At 30.8% G+C, this 26,503-nt stretch overlaps 4 protein-coding genes and 3 long non-coding RNA genes across 9 annotated transcripts; 5 read left to right on the top strand and 2 right to left on the bottom strand.

Moving 5' to 3' along the window:
- The first annotated feature begins 117 nt into the window (after window positions 1–117).
- LOC107364667 (uncharacterized) lies at window positions 118–5,303 on the top strand. 3 transcript variants are annotated; one of them, XR_016200267.1, is made up of 6 exons: window positions 118–328; window positions 1,369–1,545; window positions 1,728–1,853; window positions 2,539–2,905; window positions 3,322–3,763; window positions 3,833–5,303. It is a non-coding gene; the product is annotated as an uncharacterized LOC107364667 (long non-coding RNA). The 3 variants fall into 3 exon arrangements; XR_001569213.3 differs by lacking the exon at window positions 2,539–2,905; XR_016200264.1 differs by lacking the exons at window positions 2,539–2,905; window positions 3,322–3,763; window positions 3,833–5,303 and having other exon boundaries at window positions 1,728–2,248.
- Window positions 5,304–10,115: 4,812 nt separating this feature from the next.
- LOC112539100 (uncharacterized) lies at window positions 10,116–11,377 on the bottom strand. Its single transcript, XR_003082698.2, has 2 exons — window positions 11,274–11,377; window positions 10,116–10,916 (listed from the first exon to the last, which is right to left on the bottom strand). It is a non-coding gene; the product is annotated as an uncharacterized LOC112539100 (long non-coding RNA).
- An 11-nt stretch (window positions 11,378–11,388) lies between these two features.
- On the top strand, window positions 11,389–13,637 carry LOC107364622 (uncharacterized). Its single transcript, XR_001569199.3, has 3 exons — window positions 11,389–11,674; window positions 11,777–12,214; window positions 12,354–13,637. It is a non-coding gene; the product is annotated as an uncharacterized LOC107364622 (long non-coding RNA).
- Window positions 13,638–21,394: 7,757 nt separating this feature from the next.
- On the top strand, window positions 21,395–22,784 carry LOC107364623 (uncharacterized). Its single transcript, XM_015932050.3, has 3 exons — window positions 21,395–21,497; window positions 21,577–22,112; window positions 22,237–22,784. Exons 2-3 carry the CDS (start codon window positions 21,704–21,706, stop codon window positions 22,554–22,556), a joined length of 729 nt encoding a protein of 242 aa, XP_015787536.2. The 5' UTR covers window positions 21,395–21,497; window positions 21,577–21,703; the 3' UTR covers window positions 22,557–22,784.
- Window positions 22,785–22,888: 104 nt separating this feature from the next.
- On the top strand, window positions 22,889–24,102 carry LOC149094848 (uncharacterized). Its single transcript, XM_089266069.1, has 2 exons — window positions 22,889–23,130; window positions 23,222–24,102. Exons 1-2 carry the CDS (start codon window positions 22,996–22,998, stop codon window positions 23,813–23,815), a joined length of 729 nt encoding a protein of 242 aa, XP_089122195.1. The 5' UTR covers window positions 22,889–22,995; the 3' UTR covers window positions 23,816–24,102.
- Window positions 24,103–24,311: 209 nt separating this feature from the next.
- LOC107364590 (uncharacterized) lies at window positions 24,312–25,512 on the top strand. The gene is made up of 2 exons (XM_015932015.3): window positions 24,312–24,592; window positions 24,687–25,512. Exons 1-2 carry the CDS (start codon window positions 24,417–24,419, stop codon window positions 25,480–25,482), a joined length of 972 nt encoding a protein of 323 aa, XP_015787501.2. The 5' UTR covers window positions 24,312–24,416; the 3' UTR covers window positions 25,483–25,512.
- LOC107364592 (uncharacterized) lies at window positions 25,502–26,387 on the bottom strand. The gene is made up of 3 exons (XM_015932017.3): window positions 26,181–26,387; window positions 25,741–26,112; window positions 25,502–25,672 (listed from the first exon to the last, which is right to left on the bottom strand). The coding sequence occupies exons 1-3, from the start codon at window positions 26,311–26,313 to the stop codon at window positions 25,521–25,523; spliced, it is 657 nt and encodes a 218-aa protein (XP_015787503.1). The 5' UTR covers window positions 26,314–26,387; the 3' UTR covers window positions 25,502–25,520.
- Between the last annotated feature and the right edge of the window lie 116 nt (window positions 26,388–26,503).

The raw sequence follows: 26,503 nt of genomic DNA, 5'->3' as shown, positions 1-26,503 counted from the left end.
ATCAGTTTTGTTCAATTCAAAAATGGCTCTCAAGAGTTTATTAATTAAAAGACAACCCCTTTAACCGTTTCCCTCCAAATTAAATTCAGTGAAGAAGCGCCATATTTTCACATGTTTTTTTAACCAACACCCTTCTTTACCCTCTTTATTAAGATTTAATGTAATTTGTTAATTGTTAATGTGTATTTGTGTATATTGATTCAACTTGCCTGTTAAATTATCATTCAACAACATTCCTATCATGGTATTTTTTAATCAAAACTACTCCAACAGCAGGTATTCTTGATATTTTTTTATCAATGTTACCTCATGTCTAATGTATTACATTGTAAGTGACTCTTTTAGTTATTGATTAGTGTGTTAAACTTGTGTTAATCAATTTAATCACTTGGTTCTTTAGGCTTGAACTGATAGCTTACCTTGAGCCTGTGGATATCAACCTTAATGGCCATCTTATATCTAGTTTAACCACTATCGCAAAGCACATGTTGAATCCGCCAGCCATCAATCTGTGATCTTGAAGTCATGTTTGAACTATTATTTACCTTAAACTTGCCATTATAATCAGAGAAAGAAAGAAGTACAAAATTTTGGACTTTTAATTGCAATCAAAGTAAATGTTAACCGAAACAAACATATTTTATTAAAGAATTGGCCAATTACTCTTTAATTGACCATTAAACATGCAATTTATCATTTGATTAGATAAAAGTAATTTAATTTTCTTGTTCGTTTTTCCTTCTTTAACCATTATTATGATAAATTGCCATCTTTCAGGTGAAAAAGTATTTACCAAATTAATTGCTATAGTATTTAAATTGTCATTCAATCATCAATTCAATATCAATGACACTTTCTATTTCGGTGTTTGAGTGAACAGTTTTTTTTGTTTCTTGTTCTTTCTCACTTCCTATTATAATCTGACATTCATTTCAATTGACTGATTGCCTGAAGCAATTATTTTCAACTCAAACTGATTATTAATTTTAGCCTTAATATAAATACAATTAAGTTCTGAATCGATTCATCTGTCAGGCAGAACAATTTTATTCACAATTCCATCCTTTTTCCACCATGTATTTTGCTTTCTCTGAGTTTTTCGCAAACCCATTTCATACATCTTTGATTATGTATACATTTTGTCAGTTTTTTACCTCTTACATTCACCTAGTTTGAATTAACTATTAAACACCTTTAGGGTCTTTAATCTAACCACATAATCAATACAGAATTGAATGTTAAATAATTTTCGCCTCCTCAAAACCACTTTAAAATGCTTTCCCAACCAACTCCAAAATTTTGTCATAAAACATTTAAACAAAAAGTCCAACTAAAACTAATTCATTTCTCTTTTTTTATTAAATTCAGATGGACACTGGAAGTAAGATGACCTCACAACGGATAACGACCAGTTTGGATGAAAAGGAAATGATATTATTACCTTGACGATCAGAATTAATGGTTACCAGGAAAGTTACATTGAGATATCTGAGCTCATCATTGCTATCAACATCATCAGCAACAGCAATAACAGCAATAAGCAAGGCAAGCTTTCCAATTGCAATATAATCACGCATTTTGATTGAAGCTTTATTCAGCAATTTGCCAATCTAAATACAAATTGAAAAATTCATTTCACTATTAGAGATAAATTTGTATCAAAACTAATCTTTTTTTTCTTCTTCATTTCAATGTTAACCTTCAATGTTAATATTTTTATCAAACAGTGAAGCAGGTAATAAAAGCAATGGAAGTAAAGTCAAGATGAAAAGTTCATGCAAACGAAAGGTGAAACGGGATTAAAGGCCAAACCTTGTTCTCATCATATTTCTGCATCTTTACCATCCATAGAGGTATTAGTGAAAGATGATGATAACTTTTCATCTTTTTTTCTTCTTCTTTCCTCTTCATCTTCATCATCTTGTTCGGCTTTTTTTTACCTGTGAAAGGTGCAGTCCCATTGATGATAAAAACATACCAAAGAGTATTATAATATTAACAGTGAAATAAAATATTAATAACAATTGTACAATAAAATGTTAATCAAGGTGTGGGCAGTTAACATGATACAATAATTTAATCTTCTTATCAATTTTATCATCAACTTATTAATTTATTCACAATTTCATGTTCACTTTATTAGTTGCATGTTTACCGCATTATATACAATTTTTGATTAAATTATCCAACAAAGTACAATCCATGTAACAATAGACATCATCTAGAACTAGTAAAATTGATTACTTAAGCACAGAATTGCATGAAATTACGTGAATTTATATAAATTTCAATTTCAAAAGAAATGTTGAAATTGAATTGAATTTGAGAGAAAAAATCTTAATTCATTATTCCAAGTTGATCCCAAAATTTCAATAAGTCCCTGAATCTAAATCAATTTAAATTCACTTGCCAAATCAATTGAAGTTTCACTTGGATTTCAATTCAATTTCTCAGTATTCAATGGTTAACATTCACCATACGAATAAGAGCAAAAAGTGAAAGCGTTTTTACTCAAACATAATTGTCTTTTCACTTTAGGAACGTCATTAGTGTAAAATTGTTGAAACACAAGGCAATACAAGATATCTTGAAAGATTCCCGATATTTCATTCTGAGCTGTTAATCCATGGTAATTTGTTACGTGGTTAGCAAATTAGTAATTTAAATTTTAGCTCAAGATTCAGGCTCAATTTTCACAGTCAACAAGGTGATGAAGATGAAGAAGTTATTGGTGCACTTTACCCATGAATGGTAAATGCGACATGTTCAATGTTTTGGAAGAAGCTAAAAAGTGAAAATTGATCAGGAATACAAGGAATTGCTTATGAATTACATTAGGTTGTAACAATGTAAATGGTTGTCGCTAAGATGGTGATAAACATTATTTGTTAAGCAAATTGAAATGGTAAGAAAAGGTAGAACAGAACGATTGAATGTAGTAACATTTACATTGTAAAACACAATATCAAATACAATATTTGTCCCATTAATTATATCGATTGTTACAAGATTTAACATCAAGTTTAACATTTTACATTGTAAAATGACAAATACAAACTTGGAGCAAGTTTAAAAGGATAAGAAGAAGAAGAAGAAGAAGAAATGTTTCTCTCAATATTATTTTTGTCAATTACTTTCAAGACATTTCCATTCTTCTACCTTTTCTCATCACTCACCTTGAAATGCTCATCAGTAAAAGTATTTTTATCAATGGTGAAAGCTTCATTGTTACCTGTTTCCCAAATATAAATATATGTATATACATATTGTTTACTTTGTCGTACCTTTTTGCTAATATTTTTTTCTTACATTTCTCTCTAGCATGTTGGCATCGTCTTCATCCTCATCATCATTTTGGTCTTCCTTTTCAAAGTCAGTTTAACAAAAAAACAACAACTGAGAAAGCAAACAGTAGGAGTCTCTTTACCTGATCGGATACCTTTTTGCTGCCTTTGATGGTTCCTTTTTTTGGGGCGGTTTTCGTGTCCTTTTCAGGATCCTTTGGGTTGCTATTTTGCTGGACATTGTACCTTTCAATGGACCTTTGAATGTGTACAAAAAAGCGCAATGTACAACATGGGGATAACATATGTCATCTGCATTTGTACATTTTCCCTCATTGAACATTGAACGTTTAAAGCCAGTGACAAACCTAAATGGACAGTTACTCATGTTGCCCTTTTCATTTATTGGTTTTGTTGAACCTGAAAAGACTCAACCGCCCAACACTGAGACAGACGTTGAAAAGACACCAAAGAAAAAGGTATTTTACGTTCGTACGTTTGCTCATATCAACTTCAACTGATTTCAATAATCTTACCTTTTGTAATAGGGACAAAAAATGGAGCAAACGTTTTGTCATCTCAATGGAGGAAATGATATTAAAAAGATAATACTTTAATGTATATAAATGGAAAGCTATTTGGTTCAATTTATGCCCCAAAATTTCAACTCTTATTACTCCATTTAAAATGTGTTATCTGATCCATTTCCTGGAATCTCATGAAATCTGAACACTACGAATGAACAAACAAAAGGATAAACAAAGACCATTTATTTACTTTCACTTTGCTTTTCCCCCATTGGAAGCTCAAGTTTGAAGAATGCAAAAATATTATTTCGCCAAACGTTCATCTGTTGGAAATAAAAGTTTCAATTGGCCAATAATATTGACAATTATTGTCGTTACAATCTAATGGTTTTTCATCAGATTTGCTTTTTTTATTCCAACCAAGAGAATACAAAAAAGTAGCCAATAAATTCTGTGTCTCTGAATATCAATTTGACCAATAAAATAGTCTATTGGTACACAATTAATTCAAACCACAGAACCGCTTTTAAAGCACAAAGTCAGATTTTATCTGGAAAGATTTTATCAGTCAAACCGAAAGATTGAGCGATAAAATTTGCAAAAATTGAAAATAATACAGCCATTTTAGAGGATAATAATGATAACAATATTATCGCAATCTCAAGATTATAATCAGCATTTAACAAGATTTAAAAGTTCCTATTGAGTTGACTAAACTTGAAGGTAAAGGCATCAAGACAATGGAATTGATATTTTACCAGACAAAAATGTTAATGTAATATTAAGAATAAACCTCAGAATGTAAAAAATTTCATCCATTTTCTGTAATATCATCTTTATCCAGAAAGATTATCATAATAAATGATACAAATAAAAAATAAAAAGATAACCAATCTTGATAAATATATTTGATTCCCTGATTCTCACCTCAGGCGGTCAATTATATTTCAATCTAACCTCAATACGGTTATTTCATATAATATTTGGTGAGTAAAAAAATGCTGTAAAAAAACTATTCTAATACTTTAATATCATCTTCGGCATCATATTTCTCGTCATTTACATCGTTATTTCATTGTAATATTTTCACAGTCAAATAGGTTAAACTGCTGGTGAATCTCAACCCAACAGAGTCACTCTTGTCCCATCGATTAAAGCTCAATATCAGCCTCTTACTGTCAAGTCATTCCCTCACTTTGATCATTGTTTCACGCCAGTCATCATCTGAACATTGGCTTCATCATTCACCCAGTTAGTCTTAAATCTCACCTGACAGTGTCACTCTGGCCCAATCAAGTTAACAAAAATTGAGCCTTTCTCACATTACTCTTCACTTCATCCTCATTTCAATCATAATATTCATCTCTATATTAACCATCATATTTCACATTTTCTCGGCTTCTTCTTCACCATCCTCAGCATCCCTGGCAACATCATTATCCCTATCATTATCTTAAGCCTCCCAGTATTAAAGTTATTTTTTTGCACCAAATTTCGTGTTCCGTTCACAACTGGACAACTTGTACATTAACATGCAAAAGTTTCTTTTTCCTGTTCCTTATCATGCAAGTATTATATTATAATATTTGATTAAATTATAAAATGAGAATCTAGAATTTAATTTCATTAGAATCTCCATTTTTACCAACTCTTTTCCATCCTCACTCTCTTCATGATTCATTTCAGTTTCCTGTCAGTTTTGTTCAATTTTTCAATTCAACCTTAAAGTCCATTTAACACAATGAGGAGTGAGACTTAATATCATCATCAGTTTACTTCGCTTTTTTTTACATTCACTTTTCTCTACAAAATAAATTACATTAATGATAATATACTTTTTAACATGATTAAGTTACACTTTTTATCCTTTTATTATCGTTTTATATTCCAATTGAGAAAATTAATTTTCATTTTCAAATATTATTTATCATTTGTCGTTTGTGCGTTAAGTTTAGTTGATAATGTAAATGATAAAAATGGTTATTAGTAAAAAGGAAAAAATTTTTTCTCCTCTTCTTCATCAGAATGAAATAAACTGAATAAAATGTTCATTCAAATCACCATCATCATCATCATTGAACTGGAAAAGGCAGAGAAAAGGCTTTTCAATTGTTGAGTTGAAAACATTCAACATTCAACTTGATGACCAGAATGATTATGAACCTCATTACTTCCAATTAGTTGATGACCAACATTAATTTAAATGACATTCCAAGTTGAAATTAAAAATTCTTAAGTACAAAGGTCCAGAGAAAAGAAATTTTTTCATTGAACTTAACCATGAAAATTTAGTAAACAATTGTTAATCTAAATTTGACTTTACACTTCTCTCACAATAATCATATTCATTGATGAATCTTGACTTTTTGTTGTTACTTTTTTTTCGTTCCCTCAACATGAATATTTGGGTTGAAATTGTTCATTGGAAATTCATTGGAAATTCATTGGAAAAGACATTCCATGAAAAGAGTTAAAAGGTCCACCGAGTTTCCCTTATCATCTCTCAGCATTTATCATCATCACTATCACTTTTCTTGTGCTCTTCTTTGGCTATAAAATTATCTTTTCTCTTCATCTTTTATCCTTTTTCTTTCATCATGCAACTTGTTCCCATTTTCATCTTCATCTTAATCTTGAGCTTCTTCAGTTTCACTTCTGGCTTATCATGATGTCAGGAGAAACCATCAATCAGAATCAGAATCTTTTCAAGCAAATAATTTGTTCTCTCCTCAACTGAGAATCAAGTTTTACTTTGAGCAAACCATTTCAGCAACCTTAGTCTTGAGAATCATTTTTATCTTCTTCTGAATAAAGGATTATCCATCAAAAATCACATGAAAAATAAAGAGAAGAAACTTTTTTCCTGGATAACACTGAATCAGAAAACAATCTCTGATTCCAATAACAAAGGAAAATTTCCAAATTCCATGTTCATTCCATCATCATTTGTATCATTTACTCAACCCTTTCAACCATAAACAATGCAACTAACTTTATCCAAACTAATCAACTTGCAACCAAAAATGTTCAATCCAATGAAACAGTCTCATGCAAAATTATCATTGAAAAGTTGAACACAAATCGAAATTCAATCAAAATCTTTTCCCAATCTCCATCGACATCTTTTTCTCAAAGAATGAGTTTCAAATGAATCGCCAAAAAACACCGAGAAATTGTCCGTTTCTGATATCATTTCGAGAAATTGAACTTTTGATAATTTTCAGCAACCCTTTGAATACAAAATAACAAGAAAATCTGATTCGAAAAGCGATCTTTTATACAAGAATTTGTTGAATTCTGATAATTCTTCCTCAAGCCATTCAGTTGATTTGAGCAAAGCATTTCAATATTTGTTATTCAATATCTTTTCAGATTGAGTTACATCGACAGTTGACTTGAGTCTTTAAGAAAACTGTTTTTTTGTTATTTACTGTTTCATAGTTGATTTCAGTGACAGAGTATTTTGATTATTTTGACTTTAATTAAACAGTTTCATTGTAACATCAAAGTGACATTTTTGTGATTATTCGTTAGTCTTTTTCAAACAGATTGATCATTCACTATGAGTTATTAATAGCAATCTATTATTGAGAGAAATAACTCAAAATGAAAGCAAAATAATCTGAGGAATGAAAAAATCTGACAGTTTTATTCTGTTCTTTTTCCTCTCTTTCTCCTGTAATTCACAATGATAGGGTTCAACTTGAATGATAAACCCTTTGACCAATAACAGTAAACACTTTTTTTGACCCATTGATGGATGCAAGATTGATGAGAGTTCAACATCTGGGATGATGAAGAGGATGAAGGAAAGGATAACAAGAGTTGAGGCAAAAAAAAAATCGTCCACCAAAAGCTTTTTACCCTGACTTTCCGGTTCCATAAGGACAAGCCTATTGTATAAGTTCCGGTTCTGTTGAATAAGAAAAGGAGAGTAAAAAAAAGAAGAAGATGAAATGAGAATAAAAAAAAAGTTGAATGGAAATGATGATGAAGAGAGAAATACGGAGAAACTGATTGACCGGATATTGGTCTGTATACATAAATACACATGAAAATGGAAACATTTACTGGATAAAAATGTTCCAATCAAAGACAATAATAATTTCAATCAGTGAAATGAATGGAATGAGAAATGGATGGAAATTGGGTTTTACAGTTTTCATCATATTCAATGGTAGCGTGATGTTTCATGGAAACGTGAAATTGATAGCAACATTGAAGATGACATTCACATTTATCCATCAATGTCCATGAAGGTTTCCAAAGTTCTTATCATTCCATTTTCTTGAATTTCTGCACAAATCTTTTTAGGATCAAATCCTAACTTCGGTCACAAATTGAAACCCAAGACTGTTCCAAGTCTGTTAGTCCAAGGGAAAGATCATCTTTTCGGCTTCGATTCTTGACTTTGATCTGACCAAGACATTCGTATCTGGTTAACTCAAGAGTATTTTGAAGTAAAATTTGTCTAAAGACAAGACTGGAATCAAAGTTATCGCCTTTGACTTCAGGTTTGTCAATACTGATTTGGTTTGAAGACTTAATCGAGTCAATTTGAAATTTATTGTTCAACTTGCTCATTGTTTCTGGATTAATCCCGTAAATGATTTGTTATCACCAGTTATCATGATAATCTGATTTGATGATGTGAACTGCATGGTCAATTATGGGAACTTTTGCTGATTTGTTTTGTTTTCTTGTTGTTAATATTTTTGTATCAAAGTAAATATGCTTTCTGTAATAAGTGATCAAGTCAAAGTGCAAGTAACAAGTTGAAACTACATGTAGATGATGCATCAATCAAGCTGATGTTTACTTGCTTACTGGATGATGCTGATGATGATAATAATGATGATTCCTGTTAAACTTTTGACAAGCGAAAAAAAGGAGAAACTTTTTTTTCTCTTCTTCTTCATTCTCCGGAAATTGGATTGCGATTTTTGTATTTTTGGGTCCTTCCTTGTTAACTTACTTTCGCCCTCTCTTTCATTGTGTGTAAGGTAATTTGAATAATCTGGAATGAACAATAACATTGAGTTTATCATCTCCATGGGGAGATTCAAAAGAAGGAGAAGGCAAAAAAGAAGATGATTCATGAATTGAATTATTAATGGAGACAAAGTTTGAATTGTTGGAAGGGAGAAGATTTTTTCCCCTCTTTCTTTTCTTCTTCTTCTTGTTCATCTTCAACTCATTGAATTATTCATCATCAGCGTTTATATTTGGCTCTCTTTAGTTCACTGGAAGGGCAAAGATGGAGTAACTCACGCCCAACATGAACCTTATACTTTTTTTTCATTATTTGATACTCATTTAAGTTAAATGATTTAACCTTTATTCAAGCTTAGCTTTTTATGTTTCATTTCAACCACTAATCAAACCATCAATTTAATCACATTGGGACAATCATAGTTAATGCAGTTAAAATATTTGTGCTGTGAATTGTAATTAATGCTGTTGAAAGAAAGTCTATTTTATCGCTGTTTTTTTGTTGTCTTGTTTTTTTTGCTTTTGACATTTTTTGTTTGCTTTCTCATCTCTTTTGTTAAGCTTGATTGTCAGGTTAAATTGAATCAATTCCTTTATTTAGACTTGGCTGTTTTAATGGACAACTTGCCCACTGGTAATGAGAATATTTTGTACTTTTAATTTTATCCATTCAATTGTGTTTTATGCTGTTAAAATGGTAGCCATTGGATGACAGTTTTTACACCTAACGTCTTTATTGCCAGGCTGGTTGTAATGTCAGATATGTCAATATTGTTGATTATAAATATGTATAACAGGAAACATAAAAGGTAGGTAGGTAGGTAAATGTGCGATATTTATATTATATTTGTACTAGTGAAGAAAAAAGATCAACAGAAACATAAAAATAACAAGAAACTGGTCTCATATGAGCATCTCATGAGGCTTATTGATGCCTATTGGTCCATCAAATGAGTTGAAATTGCTCATAAAGTATAAACAAGATGAACAAGGGATGATAAAGAGGAAGATGAAGAAGTAGGTGAAGATAATAAAGAGGAAAAGGCGGAAAAAGTGTTTATAAGGAGAGAGAGAGAGAATGAGTCTTGAAGATGATATTGAAAAAGCCTCTCTCGGGGCGATATCCAATGACTCTTGATGATAGTTGAATAAGAAAAAAACTAATAGGTAAGGAAAGGAAAAGTTATCTGAAGAAGTTTGCCTTTTCTTGCTTCTTTTTCTTGCTTATTCTTATTCTTCATCACCATCATTTTCCTCAGCAATGCTATCAATAGAGAGAGCCTTTTAAGGTTGAATAAAAGTTCAAGATGAATTGTTGTAAAAGTGAATATTGTGAATACATGATATTATAATGATAATGGTACATACATAATACATAAAACATTTTATATTATAAAATATCTCAAAAATAAAGGAGACCATTTTTCATTCAATCTTTCCTTTTGTTTTGTTTGGGGTTAAGAATGTGTTGCCTACCATAAAGATGATGATCAACATGATGATAAATAAGATGATGATGACGGGAATAGGTAAAGGTTGTGTTCAAATATTATGGAATCGGAAAGATGAATGTTAACATGGAGATATCTTTAAACCAATAAAATGATGAATTTGAAAATGATACTGTACAGCTATCGGATTTGAAGGTGTAAAAATGGATACATCAAAATGAAATGCATCTTTTGGTACAAATTATTCTCAATTTACCATCCATTGAGCTTTCTTTACATTCACATTGAAATTTTGACTTGAGTTGATCCATTTCATCAGGTTTGATCCTTTTTATGGTTGACCATAATATTTTGAGCTGTGATTAGTTTTGCAAATTGGTGCCAATAAACCATGGAAAATTAACTCCTAGTACATCGATTGATTAAGATTTCCAAGACTTTGTCCTGGTTTTTATGTGATCTGGTTTTCTTTATGGAACCTTTCATAATCTTTAAAAATTTGAATGTGATTCCAGTTTAAAGCTGCTTCTCTATGCACAAAGAAAATGTAGCAGAACTTAATTCTTTATGGTTTATCCAGTTTCCTCTGGCACAATACGGAATAATCACTTGGAACTAATTGTGAATAAGGTGGTTCTCTTGTTCCTTTCAATTGGTTTAATCTAAGAGGGCAAAAAATTCGTATATTAGCTTTGACTTGTATTAAGAGTGTGTGTGTGTGTCTGTCTATAATATACATACATTATATATTATAAAAGCTTTGGTTAACTCTATCTACTTAAATAATATATTTAACATGCTTCTTAAACTTGCCAATCAACTGTCATAATTAACATGTTTATTATGCATTCATTAATATGTATTAGATAATAAATGAAACCTTGAAATTGAATCTTGGTTTTGAGAAACAATCGAGAAGCACTTGGGAAGTAATGGGTAAACAAAGTGTATAAGGTTAACCATCTTTAGCTTTTTTTTCTCACTCTTAGGAAATGATTTGAAATTGAAATTATACTTACTTTGATCTAGATTGATAAAATTGATCAGATTTCATCTTATTGATTTAAATAGTTCAACTATTATTAATTAGTTAAATGAAAAGCCATGAACAGGAATTTTATTTTAAAATTTTATAACAAACGCCTTTTTCAAAACTTTAACTTAAAGTTACCGTTGCTCCATCTGTTGAGTATTTCATGTTCTAATAATCAAACATTCTGAAAATTCCGTTAATTTTCAATTTCTTTAATTTTACTGCCACCAACTCGTTCTAATTGAATTTTTAATTGTGTTTCTATCTTATTCTACTTTTCTAAAAGTCTTAGTTGATATTAATCAGTCAGTGGTGAAATGTTTGGGTGCTCAATTGGGATAACTTTTAATTTGAAGACATGTATTGATACGATTGAAGGATATAATGGTTGGTTGGACTTTCATTTCATTACGATATTGTCAATATTTTGTCATCAGTCTTCCATTTGTTAATAATTTTCTTTTTTTTCTTCCTTTTCTTCTCCTTTAGATCTTCTTTTCACCAAAATGGCCTCTCAATTAACTGTCAACCAAATTTTGATGTGATTTTTCTCTCTCATCTTCTGATACTTGTACCTGTTTTTACTTTCTTCTGTGTTGCCATTTGATATATATTAAAGGGTATCAATCAACTGATCAGGGAAACATGGTAACATTAATATTATAAAATTGAATAAAACATCTTTATCAAAGCTAAATATCAGTCATTTACCAATGTTCCTGTTGTTACATGGTATCAATCAGCTGGTCATTGCTGCGATCGCCTTTGGCATTTGATGTTGCCTCTTGGTGCCTTGGTTTTTTTTATTCATCTCCACTCTAGATTATATATTTTCATTTCATTAATCTAAATCATTTGACATTGGATAGATTACTTGAAAAAAAAGATGAACGGGAAGAGAACAAGAGAGAAAGCTTAATGAGAAAGGTAATATTGCTTGTTCATCTTGTTTCCCCTGTGATGATAATCAATGAGAATGAGGCCACAAATGATGTTGATCATGACAAGTTTACCTGTTTTTAATCATCACTAACATGATCTTTTTTCCTTTTCAACCACAACCTAGGTCATCTGATTTTCACCACAATTCACTATTTCAACGCACACCTTTTTTCAAAGCAAAAAAATAACTGAAACAACATGGACAGAAGCAAACCTTCAACCAACCCTAAGGGAAATTGTTCAAACTAATAGCAAAATTATTGGAAACCAAAAAGGAGGAAAAGAGTGAAGATTAAAGTATACAAGATGGTAAAATGAAGTAGGAGGAGGTGGACGGCAACGAAGGAAAAGAGGAAGAAAAATGACGTTGTCAAAGAGTCGAGTGATGATGATAATGATGAGGAGGACTGCAAAAAAAAGTGGCTCAACTATGAATTCAACTGAAGCTTTACCTCATTTTTTACCCACTTATATACTGGATAATGGAAGTTGATCAAAGATGAAGTAATAACCATCGAGTGATCCTTTTTGGGTTACCTTTAACCAATGGATAAAGTGCAAAACCTAAATAATGTTTGTCTTTTTCACTGCACATCCATGAATACAAGTTTATTTTTCATTCTAAATTCAATCATTTCAATCAGATTCAGTGAACCATAAATTTGATGGTAGACATTAAGTGAAAGTGTAAAAAACTGATTTACTCTTTACCAGAGTCAACTTTTTCATCCGATCAAACCCATTTTCATCAAAAAAAGAGAGAAGGAAATCAAGGCAACAATTAACATTTACATTCCAACAAATTGTTATTATGAATAATTTGCAATAAAAGCAAATATAATGATACAATATATTTAATACCAAGACTGTTAAGGTGTTAGTGTGTTAACAATGTTAATGAACCATGAGAAGAAAAATGATGAACCCAAAAATATTGGAAGTCAAGGAAAGGAGAGAGAAAAGTAAAACAAAAGCTCAACAAATCACAGAAAGCTATTTTCTTCAGAGCTGACAAATGAAGTCTCTTAATGTTGAACCTTGTTCCTCAGCTGGTTCATTTATTATACCAATTTCATGGCAAAATGGTTTACAATGTTGAAGATAAAATTGTTATTGTTCCTTACCTCTTTCCAATTAATAATATACAATAATGCATTACATTGTAATACATAATACATTTGTTATTAACTTTCCACTCGATCAACTCAATTGTTAACCAATCTTTACCAATTTTTATTTACCTGATTCCATATTCAATTTCACTTCTCACCTTTGCTGCCCTCCAATCATCATCATTATCATCATGATCCTGAATCTTCACCAGCATCATTTAACCTTCCCAATCTCTGTGGATATTTTCATTTCCATTCCAATGGGAAATGTAACTAAAGTGTTTCAACCATTTTAACCCTTGACAGTCTTTAATATTATTGATTTTGCTACTTCAATCAATGAATGTAAATTGAATACTGAAATGGTTAAAATACCTTAAAAAGGTTTGAAATGTAAATCCATTTCAACTATTGTATAATCCTGAGAATCAACAGATTGAAGAAAATGAAAAATTCAATTGAAAGGTTGATCAAATTATTGATCAGAGAGAGATTCGTTTGAAATGGTAAAAGAAGATAAAGAGTTCGTTTAAAGCAATAAAATGGAAGCAAATTGACTTTGATAAACAATCAGATAGTAACAATCGAAGACAATTGAAACATTTTCATCGTCAACATGAACATTGTTTTTAAATTGCTCATCACCCATTGAAAGGTTGCTTGACAAATACAATTTGGCAAAAGCTTTTCTTTTCATTACAATCATCATGATGAGGATCACCATTGTTATACCAATCATTTAATGTAATGACATAAGATTGAATGAGAAGAAGACGAAAATATCCTGGAAATGAAACAAAACAAAAAAAACAAAATAAGCTTCCATCAGTGGCTATTTCAAGATAATTGATCAGATCAATTGTTTTACTAATGATGAGCAAAGCTGTTGTGTTCAATACTTGTTATTGACACTTTTTGTTAACCTTTTAGACTCTCAATGGGCAACAAAACAAAACTAATAACTTATCTTGTCCAATCTCAATGGTAATCATAATAATATTATCACTAATAATATTATCATTATCATTGCTGTTATTACAAGGAATGACATTTCTCTTGTTACTGTCAATCAAAGGCGAAACAAAAAACCCTGTAAGGTGTTGTTCAATTGAAACTAAACACTGATATTTTATACTCAACTAATTGAAACCTTATCATTTCAGATTTTCCCATTTCTTCATTTTCCAGAAAGTGAGCTTTGAAATCAGACAGATAATGAAGAAGAAGTAAAATGAATAAAATTGTAAACCTTTTTTGTTCCATCATCATGCAAATGTAACCTTTTTCCCCTCATTTTTATCTTCAGATTTCACCTTTTCTTCATTTCATTTCCTTTGATTTTTTGACTTTTTCTGTTGGTGAAATTTTCTTCTCTTTTTCTGAGGTTTGATATTTTTTGTGATGCAAAAGAGGCAAAAATGGTTGACTTGAGCTTATTTGACATTCATCATTCCCTTGACCATGTTATCTCAATCCCACAGAAGATGTTGAAGAAGGCAAAAAAATTGAATTGAATTGCTTGATAAATTGGTTGAGTTGGCTTAAGATTTGTTGTCAACTCTTGTCACATGCAAAGTGACTTGAATTGAAGGGAAAAAAAGTAAAAGGGAAAACCCGTAAATCCATTTAATTGTCTTATTATTGAAGGAAGAGGAAAAGATGCGGATAAAATGAGGCTGATAATGATGATGACTGGCAATGTGTATAGGTATTCATCTTTATGTCAACAACAGATTTGAACAGGAACACACTTGAATCGAGATAATGGTTATTCAAAAAAAAGTGAATTAATGTGGTTAAATGTTATTCCAGTTGGGTCACAGTTGAGGCAAATTGCAGGGGAAAAGATATAAACATGAATTACTCTGTGAGGAGGAAAAAAAGATGGTAATAATGATGATAATAACTGTAATAATCACTGTGATTATAATGCAGTTAATATTGAAAAAAAAAGTTGTTGGAAAAATAATTTTGTCTCGATTTGTCTTTTTGTCAAATTATCATTTGGGTTGAGATTTTGGGTTACATTTTTGACTTTCAATGTTACTGGTTTTCACTGATTCATGTTAATTTGAAAAGGAAAGGGAAATGAAGTGAACTTTATTTGGTAAAGTTATTAGGAATATTTTTACTCGGCATTTCCTGAAATTTAAGATACTTCTGGTTCTTCAAGAGGAATGATAAATTCCCAGATTATCATGAGATTGGTTTGAAGTTGCTTTGAGATAATAAATGGTGAAATTGATTCTTGGAATCGATGGAAAAAGGTTTTCCATTGATTTACAAGTTTATTGTAGCAATTGAAGCTCTTGATGTCAACAGCCAATGGAAAATGTTGATTGTCTTCTGTTCCAACTGAATCTAGATGATTCGAGACATTAGATTTTCCCTTTTAAATTGAGTCTCAATGGCTGTTTACCTCTTAAGATGATTTAAAGATGAGATGTTCAAGTTTATCATGAAAATGTTCATCATTTTCTTATTTATATCTCACCCTTTCAGGGATCATTTCGCCTTGGCGTGACACATTACACCTTACACATTTTTTCAAAAATATTGTGCTTTTTCATCTTCTTTTTTCTTGTTTGAAGGCAAAATATTGCTGTTAGACACACATTTGTTCATATTACTTTATGATGATGAGAAAAAAAACATTTTTAGAAGCTTAAATTGAAGAAGAAAAGATGATGATGAAGATATAAATGCTGGAGTCAACTGCAAGGGACATTAAAGTCAATGCTTATTGACCATTTTAACAATACCACAAATGGTAATGATGATGATGATAAAAGTTGAAGGGTGTTTCGCTCAAGAAATGGTGAGATATTTTCAGATGATTAACATTGGATTGTGCTTTCAATTGTTCCGCGAATTGTGCCTTGAATTGTGTATTAAATTGTCCATTGATATTGAAAATATTGGCCATGTATTGATAATGTTGATATTCATCTGATGGAAATGTTATCAACATGGCAAACTAAACATTATTTATTTATGTAACTTCAATGATCAACTTATTGGTTTACCTTTTTGCGTTTCATTTTGCTTCTAATTTAAATTGAGAAACAAACATTTGCTTCTTTAAATTGTCTCAACTTGATCCTAACCATTAATCAATTGGATTAGACGAATTAATTGATTCGCCTTTTTTTACAATTGTTTCATTAGTCTTTGAGAAGAAGAAGAAGAACAAAAATCTCTCGAGATTTCAATGTTACCAGCAATTTGAAAGGTTAAATTAATTGATGGCAAACACGCTTTTATAATCATTTAAACTTATGTTTGATTGGAAATTTCAATTGAAAACGACTTAGACTTGAATACTCAAGTGGAATGAAATGTTTTATCCCATTTTCAAGTCAATTAATCAACAGATTAATAGGATAATTCAGGGTTGACATTGTTTCTGATTTTCATTTCTCTAAACTCAATCTCAATGTTGAAGGCTGAAAACGTATGGTTTGAGTGAAGGTTGAGGCAAAGTGAATAACAAAGGGAATTGATATTAAAATCTGTAAGTACGATTAGATGGGCGAAGATGAAGATAAAGATGAAGATAAAGATGAAAAATATGGTGAAGCGTTTGCCTTGATGGGGTGACTAATTGATTTAAGAAGATGAGTCAACCAAAGAAAATGTTTTTTCCCTGTTTTTCACACTGAAAAGATGTAATATGTTTGGCTGGATGAGAACACGTTGACTCTTGAAAGTTTACTGGTGATGATGAAGATAAACAAGAAGGAGGAAGATAGATATGATTAGATGTGGCTGTAGGGATGGATAATAATGATGTAGCATTGAATGGTTACATTTCAAGTCTTCCCCTAATATCATCACATACATCTTTTTATCATCACCATCTTGATACATAAATAATATTGCTTTTCACTTTGACTCTTTTGACTCACACTTTTCAATGAAAAGGGCAACACGGATGGGCGACATATCCGACCATTGAGCCTATTGTAGAGGAGAGTGATGATCATGATTAGGATAAGGATGATGGAAGGGAGGAGGTAAAAGATGAGGAATAACAAGGGAACAAGGAAACAAAATAATGTCCCAATAAGTTGACCATTTTTCTGTTCTCGGCGACTTTTCTGTGAACATTAATTTCCATTGTTGGCCAGAATTACAATTTTTACATCATTTCTTCTGCTCAATTGAAATGATTAAATTAATGGCCTGGAATGAAGACCCGTTAACGGAAAAATGATTCCTCTTCATGACCATCACATCACTGGTTTCACTTACTGTTCAACCCAATAGACACACTTTTATTCACTTAATATCAATTTTCAGGGAAAAGCGCAACAACAGCCTTTTTCCTTTCTCTCCATCAACCACATCTTCCTTCCTCATCATCCTTTAATCATCCATCTTTAATTGTCTTACCACTTGATTGTCATCCGTTTCCGTAAACACCAAAAAGTGGAACCAAAAAAGATGATCATTTTGGCTCTGAAAGAGAATCATTTTTCACCCAAAAATAACATTTCAGTTTCCGTCTTCATTCATCATTAATTGTTTCCAATCCAGATTTTTCATCGAAATTTTCTTTCTTTTCCTTTTTTTGATGGAAAATATTTATTCAGTTTCATGGTGAAATCTTTTTTGTTCAATTTGTTTTCTTTCATTATAACTGGAAAAGTTGAAACTCGACTTGATATTCATTGATAGTTGCACCTTTACAGTTGATAACTTTATTTGACCTTTTTCCATCTGTTATCGTTCCATTATCAGGGAAGGTTTCAGGGAAAGCATGGCAAGGAATATTATTAACATTGCATTTACAAGGGAAACAAAGATGCTGATCAGATGAGTAAAGGAAGGAAAAAGTTGAACAAAAATTCACATCACATCCAGATTGCCATCATGAACGGAGAATAGACCAGAAAAAAAAGTCAGAAAATATGAACAATTTGATGAACTTTACTCTGTCAGCATTTTATCATCAACTTCACTTTTCTCATCATTTGTATTTACTCAACAGTCGATATCAAGTTAAAGACAATTTCAGTTATTAATTGAACTTCTTCTTCCCCTGAAATGTTCAACTTTTATTATTAATTCATCTCAAGAGAAATTTACTTTTTTTCAAAATTAATTTGATTGATACTCTTTTTGTCCTCCTTTTGAAACTTCAAACACAATTGAACCTTTTTTAATGATTAAACAACAACCTTTGAAATGTGAATACTTTTCAAGTTTCAGTAACTGTTTCATTGATCAGGAAAAACTTTTCCTTTCTCAGAATCTGAATCTTTTCTTTCTGAAAATTCTTTCATCTTTCAAGTTGTAAAATAATCTTAAACTCAATCTATTTTGTTTTCTTGTAACTTTCCTTTACAAAAGCAATAGTAATCAATAACCTTTGACTTCACTCCCAGTTGATAATCAAGTTAACCCTTCAAGAATTTGGTTTCAATTGTTATTCCAAGTTCAACATTTAGTTTAATGGTAAAGATGATGATAATTGTAATAATAATCACATTAATGATTCCATTGTTGGTGATAAGTTGCTTGCAAAATGAATTGAATTTTGACTCTTTTTTTGTCCATTCTTTACTTTTTTGCCATTTTTTCAGTTCTAGGGCTCAAGTGTCATTGTTATTTTTTATTATTATTGATATTATTTTCACAATGGGATGAAACATTGTTGAAATTTGATGGAGAAAGATTATTATTTGATGATTTATTGTAAATAACAAACTAACTTCTCGTTTAATCTGCTGGGAGTTTGTTTAATTTCATTTTGCGATACTTTCAACTAATATTTTCTTCTTTCCTCTTTTCAATTTTTAACCTTTTTCCGCATTTAGCTTGAACCATATTCATCTTAATATCTTATCCTCTTCGCCATTTCAACTCATTTTTATCTCCGTTTCAAAGACAAAGACAATGATAATGTTGCGATAAAATGAAGAGTAACAAAAAGAAATGCTTTTATTTCTTGTTTCAAGTTTCGATGACAATTTATAATCTCATAAACTTTGATCCATTTTGACATTATTTTTGGTTTTCATCCAATCTCGACTCATTTATAAAACAGAGTTGAACAATCTTTAATGGCTTCGACTGGAAATTAACTTTGAAATTACATTGAAAAGTTGATTGAAACTGAAATTGTCATTTGTTTTGCAATTTTACTGTAAAAGATGAATCTCAATTGTCGCATGTAAGCTTTGCACTTGGAATGGCATTTTACTCGAAGCTGATTGCGACTTGACTTTGATAAGTCGGGTGATCATTTCAATGGCTAAGAATCTTAATTTTGTATTTTTACTGGATTGTCTGAGGATCTTGTTTTTGGGTTTAAATTGAATTCTTGGAGCTCTGATTATTGGTTAGTCATTTCAATGTTAAACCTCAGTATGAATGGGTGAAGGGTTTTGTTTGCTTCAAGTGCTGAGTCTAAAAATATGATGAACATTGGGTTGATGATGAAGATGAAGATGATTATTCCTCCCAATAGGATTAAATGTTGAGACTCTTTTTCAGCCTCAATGTTACATTATTGTTAATATTATTAGTAAATCTTTTTACACAACACTGAGTAATCATCTTCAATGTTATAATCATCATTTTAGCTTCAGTTATAACTTGGTTATCTAATATGTTTTTTGGGCTCTTTTTTGCTCTTCCTTCCCTTCCTTGTCTTTATAATTTTATATTTCATCTTTGTCATCATCTTTTTCCCTGTCTGCACCAGTTACAGTGTTTGTATACTTTTATCAAAGAAAATGATTCAATATTCTGTCGGGTCAGTTTCTTGCTGGACTCTTCTTCAAGTTATCATCAATTTATAATGATAATAAATCACTTTTGCAGTTCCGCCTAGAGAACTAGTCCGCAGCACGAAATGAACATTTCATTCTCTTTCCTTTTAATATCTTTTTCTATTGGTCAATCATATTGGTCAACTGACTCGAGATTGTTCGTGTTGATATCATTGCATTATTTACTGCTCCATTTCATTAAACATTACCTTTTTTGAAATCAATGAACTGAATTTCTCATGGGTAACATTGCTTCATTGAACATTACCTTTGATGAAATTTAAATTCTAGATGTGATGGCTGGATATTCAAAGTAAATATTTGCTTTACAATGAATTACCAATTGAATGATTAGTCCACCATTTTTGGATTCAGTTTATTCGAGTTGAATCTTTATTAGTTTTCCATCCTTATAACTCGTGAATATTATGTTCAAGTCAATCAAAATTAACTAGACTAACTGTCTCAGGTATTCATTGATTTCCCTGAAAAGTTAGATTTGATTTAATTTTATAAATCAAAATCATTCACTTTTTAATAAATGCAATGCTGGCATCTATCGGACATACTAGAAACTAATTACAGTTACAGTGATTTTATTAAACTCATCATTAGGTTATAAAACTTGACAACTTGGATAGTCTTGTGAAAATGGTTGAGAGGAGTATTTTTAAAATGACATTTATGTCAGTAAAGTTCACCTGGTCAGTCATATTGTTAGTTGGCAAATAGATAAAAATGATTCCAATATAAATGTTTAATCAAATGTATCGCTAACAATGTGTTGAATAACCATTTGGTTGAACTGCCGTAAATGCTAGCTATTAGCGTTGATACGTACTTGGGTCAAAGCTATCCGAGACTTTGAAAGTGTAAAAGTGAGGTTTCGTTTTGCCAGAATAGCTATTGAAACAGATTCGAATGCTTCCAGCTCTAAACAATCAGATAACAGTTTACTGCACAAATAACAAATAATTTCAGCATTGTGTTATCTGTGTAATAATTAGTATTGAGATTTTTAAAGTTTCTTTAATGTGACTATGAGTCTGTAATCATTCTGCGAATTTGAATAAACTTGTTGTTCAACTCAAAATGATTAAATTATTTTAATGTTTCAATTTATTGATTTAGATATATTTTCTGAAAATAGAGACAATTTTAATTAAAAACTTGTAATTTGGATCATTTGCATAATTTTCAAACTAATTTCGAATTTAGCGGTCGTGTTTGCATACAAGTTATTGGTAGCTATTGGTTACTCATTTAGTTCCATAAGATTAAAATGAGTTTCTGTGTTCTTAATTAACTAAATTGTAGATTTATCGCTTTTATTGTTTCTCGTGTATTTCTTACAGTGACAATGATAAACATCAAAAGGTAAGACAACTTCCCTTCATTCGATTACTCATCCAGTTTATTAATGTTAAAATTATTTCTTTATTTCAATGAATTGCAGATCAAAGTGATACCTTTGTGACTGTGGAACTGTTTGTACATTGACAGCGCTCTTTGCCAACCGTGATTCAACTTTGGAACTTTGGTTCTTTTTCGGAGATAGGTTACATTTGTTCGAGTACATAACTATGAGTTACAGGGCCAAACAATCTCCGATCCACTCTGGTTTGAGTGAAAGTTTCCTCGATGTTTTGTTGAGAGTTAATGCTACTCAAAAGTCTTTAGCAGTGTGTCATACAGATAACAGAATCGACAAAATATTGGACAAATTCGGACTTTACTGTATTGATTTTTCAGTCAACAATGCTCCAGCTATTAATCGTTACATTTATAAATTAATCATTGAAGCAACCAAAGAATCAACAGAAAATAACAAGCAACTACAAGCACTGACTCAATGTAAAAGTAAACACAAAATTATTATCTTCGATGGCCTTAATTGTTTTAATATAGCAAAATTTAAAAGTTTTTTATCTGAAGATTCCACTCTTGAAAGTATAGCAATGGTTCATGAACCTGACCCATTCAGTCTATTGAGTAAGTTACCAAAAATTTCATCATTTCGCAAATCATAAATAATTTGAAATTTATTGATCTGTGGAAAGTCAATTGTTGATTGTTAGTGAATCTTAAACTTATCTATTCTCTTTTTCTCACACAGTATCCATTTACCGCTATTTTATGGAACAAGCTGCTCTTAATATCAATCTCAAGTTGGTCATAATTTACTGTGACGATTCTTTTATTTCAGATCTTATGGAATTTCTAATTCAACGGAAACTTAGTCTTTATGTAGTTTTAATCTCTTATAGTGTTTCAACAGTTTATTCCAGAGGCCTTTATAACGGAGAGGTCCAAGGAATTGAATTTTTAACCATTGATTCAACAAGTGAAAGCATAAATGTTAAAAAAACTTTCAAAGGCAAAGTTAAATGTATAGCAAGTTTCAATAACTTGGAACCTAAAAATGGAACATCATGATGTTTCTTACTTTAATTGAACAAGTTTTCCACCCTTTTGTATACAGATGTGTTCTTAACTCTTTATTGATCTCATATGGTGATAAAATAAGAATTATGCTTTCAAAAGTTTAAATAGTTCGCGCCAAAAAAAGAATCATCGCAATTGTCAAAATTGTTATCCATAAACTAATATCTGATCGATAAATCAGAATTTTTTAAAATTATATTAAAGAACTTCTCACTTTAACAGTATAAAAAATCATTATTTTCTTGTATGTTGGAGATTTTCAAGATTCCTTAACAAGTTAACATGACATGATAAACATCAAACAGCTGATCGTTATTTTGTTTTCTCTTTATTTTATGTGTGCAAGATCATTTAACCTTTCTTAATTAGAAATTCCTATTTGTTACTGTTTGAATATTTGTTTTTAAATACATACTTACATAAATTAAACATGCTTCGCACTACATCATGTTTCATCACTGGGGCTAATCGTGGAATTGGCTTGGAATTTGTTCGCCAGATTATCAATCTAGATCCTAAACCGATAAATGTGATTGCTGCTTGCCGTAACCCCGATAAAGCTGAGGTAATTTAGTCTTATTTTCTCCCTCAATCCGTCACTGTTATATTTACGTTTTCAAGCTCGCTTATTTATATCATTTCTCATTTTTAACCAGGAATTGAAGAAACTTACCTCTGTCACCAATAACCTACACATTGTGCGTCTTGATGTTCGGGATTTTTCGAGTTATGATAAATTATCCACCGAAGTCAATCAAATAGTTGGTACAACAGGATTGGATTTACTGATTAATAATGCCGGAGTCGCTACATTCAAAACTTTAAGCCAAGTTTCACCTAAAGATATGCTGGATAGTCTTGAAGTAAACACTGTAGCGCCATTAATTCTCACCAAAACCCTGCTTCCTCTAATCAAAGCTTCAGACAAAGAAAAAACATCAAAGTTAATTGTTAACATAAGTGCAATAATTGGTAGCATCAGTGAAAATAACCAAGGTGGAATGTATCCATATCGAACCAGTAAAGCTGCTCTAAACATGATTACCAAAAGCGTAGCCGCTGATTTAGAGAAGGAAGGTATTTTATGTGTATCCATGCATCCTGGCTGGGTCAAAACTGATATGGGAGGTAAAAACGCACCGATGAAAGTTGATTTTAGTGTTTCAAAAATGCTAAAAACTCTCGGCTCAATTGATAAAAACTCCAATGGCAAAATTATTAACTTCGACGGCAAAATAATTCCGTGGTGATTGCGATTGTTACTCGATAGAAATTTTTAAAAGTCAAATCTGCCTGCATTTGCATGTCATTTATTTACATTTTTCAAAAATGTTTAAAACCAGTTAATTGTAGTGATAAAATCTTATAATTCTCGATAAAGTTGTTCGCTGATTCAACTATGAAATCAGTTTTATTCACTAATATATTTGTAAAGTTAATTGTCTAGGCTATTGATTAGTGAAATTTTCGAGTACTTTCCTATGTACTCAAACTCATCAACTTAACGGATTTCTTGCAATTAAAATACATTGAGTACTTGAAATATATTCCAAGCCAAGATAATGTAGTTCAAGATTTTTTCAGAGGGTGCTAATTTAACGAATTTGAAATTCAAAGTCAATTTTGAATCTTGAATTTTAGATTCCATAAGCGCGCTCGATTTGGAAAGATACGCACAAGTATTCGATACTTATCGTTACTCTTAAGTTATCGGATCAAAACATGTGTTTAGCAAAATTCAAAAACATGTATTTGTTTACATAAAGTAGTTTTTTTTACTCTGTTTTCATTTTGTTAACAATTTATTTATTGTTTTAGTCTTTATTTTTCTATTTCAATAATCAAAAAAATATGAGTTCCAAAACTAAAAAAAATAATAAATCTAAGAAAATTAGAAAGATAACATTTCTCCAAGGGAAAGAGGGTGAAACTCTGACTAGTTTTAAACAATCTGATGGACAAGAAATCAACTCATTTTTCTCTGGACTCATTTCAAACCATCCTGAATGTGCTTTTAACAATCAAAGGTATTTATAGTTACTTAAACAATTAAAAATTATGCATTCAATCGACAAAAAATTTGATTTTATTTCATTTAAATATTCTGATTAATTTTGGTAGATTTAAGAAACCGGAAAAAGTGACGACAACAGAAGAAGCTGATAACGATAAAGTTGAAGAAGTCAAAAGTAAGAATCCTATCAAAGATGAATTGATATTTGGAATTACAGAAGTTATGAGAAAAATTCAAAGAAATTTAGTGATTGGTGTTGTCATAAGTGATCCATTAACTATTCATTTACAAGCCACTCTACGTGATTTATGTCAAGAGTTTGGTGTTGCATATTTAATATCTAAAAACTTGGATAATTTGAGCAATATTTTAGGAATTTCGAAACTGGCCTGTTTTGGTTTAACAGAGAAAGTGAAAGACCCATTATCATTGTGCCATCCATTGTTTCAAACTTTTAAGCAACTTACTCAAAATCCATCCCAAGAAATTATTCAAAAAAGTTCAACTCTCACCAAACAACAAACCAAAAGTGATGCAATAAAAAAATCTAGTGGAGATGAATTTGTATTTGATATGCCACCAGAAGAAAATTTCTTCATTGAAGTAGAAGAAGCAAATACACCGAGTGAAATTGAGAAATTTAGTGATGAAAATACCCCGAAACTTAAAATGGCTGATTTTATCAATGTGGAGGAAACCACCAACTATTTTCCATCAAGAAGTTTTTTCAAACACATTGATTTAACAATTCCATGGGTTGATGTCAAAGCGGAAACGAGAAAAATATCAAATTTAGGACAACAGTTATATGAAACAAACTCATTCAGACTTCCAAAGACGATTCAGTTAAATTCTTCTGGACGAACAAAAACTAAGAAGAGAGAACAGAATAAAAATAAATGAAAATTTTGTATTCATACTATTTAAAAACAATCGTGTCTTTATTGATTATTAGCATTTTTTCCTTTACATATTTTCAAGAAAATTTTGCGAGCTCTGTTTACGAAAATTGGAAGATTAATAACGGCGAACTTTTCATTGAACCATTTTTCAAGTTCTTTGAATTCCTCCTCTGCAGTATCAACTTCTAGAACTATTAGAAAAGAGAAAAAAGTACATTAATTTCGTTTGTTGAAGCGTATTCATGTAATCAACATTTACCTTTGATCGTTCCAAGCTTTATGTCAATTGTTACGGAGAAGATTTTTTCTGCATCATCAGGATCAATATGTGAGAATCCAATCTTGAATTTGGATGGCTCTTCGTCGGTTGTTTCGTTTTCTGACTGACAGACATTAAAATGAAATCCAACATCCTCGGTGAATGTGAATACCGAAGAAATCAATTCTTTCTTCTCTTTTTCCCGTGCAACTTTTTTCTCAAAAGCTTCGATTCTCTGAGCCAGGCGGTGTTCAAGTTGTTCATCAGATTTTTTTATTATGTTCACACTTTGTTGTTTCAAATTCAATTCTTTTTCAGCTTTTTCAAAATCTGTTTTGACTTTTTTGAAGGTTTTAGCAAGTTCTCGTAAATCTGGATGGCAAGAATAAAGAAAATCACTAAATAAATTCAAAGAAAAAAATACACAAAATATTTCTTACTTTGTTCAATATCATGTTGCACAGTGGCTTTGTTTATTCTCATTTTATCATGGTTGACCGTCGGGATTTCCTCGCTAACATGGTTTAACAGTTGCTCAAAATTGGCTAAACATGAATTATAATGATCAATCATTTTGAATATAATAATAAAAATAAAAGCTGGAACAGATTAAGATACGAAACTTTTAACTTTTCCGTTAAATTATTTGAAAACATGTCTTTATTGAGCATGTAAGGCGCAATATTTGAAAGATTTTGTGTTTCTATATTTCAGAGGCATCTAGGGAGATGAAGTGGAACTACATTAAGGGTATTAATAATTG

The sequence above is a fragment of the Tetranychus urticae genome, chromosome 1, assembly GCF_039701765.1.
Source record: "Tetranychus urticae isolate SD_2017Ah chromosome 1, NJAU_TeUrti_SD_1.0, whole genome shotgun sequence".
NCBI classification, from domain to species: domain Eukaryota; kingdom Metazoa; phylum Arthropoda; class Arachnida; order Trombidiformes; family Tetranychidae; genus Tetranychus; species Tetranychus urticae.
The sequence above is the reverse complement of the archived record's forward strand: the minus strand, read 5'-3'. Positions and strand labels throughout refer to the sequence as shown.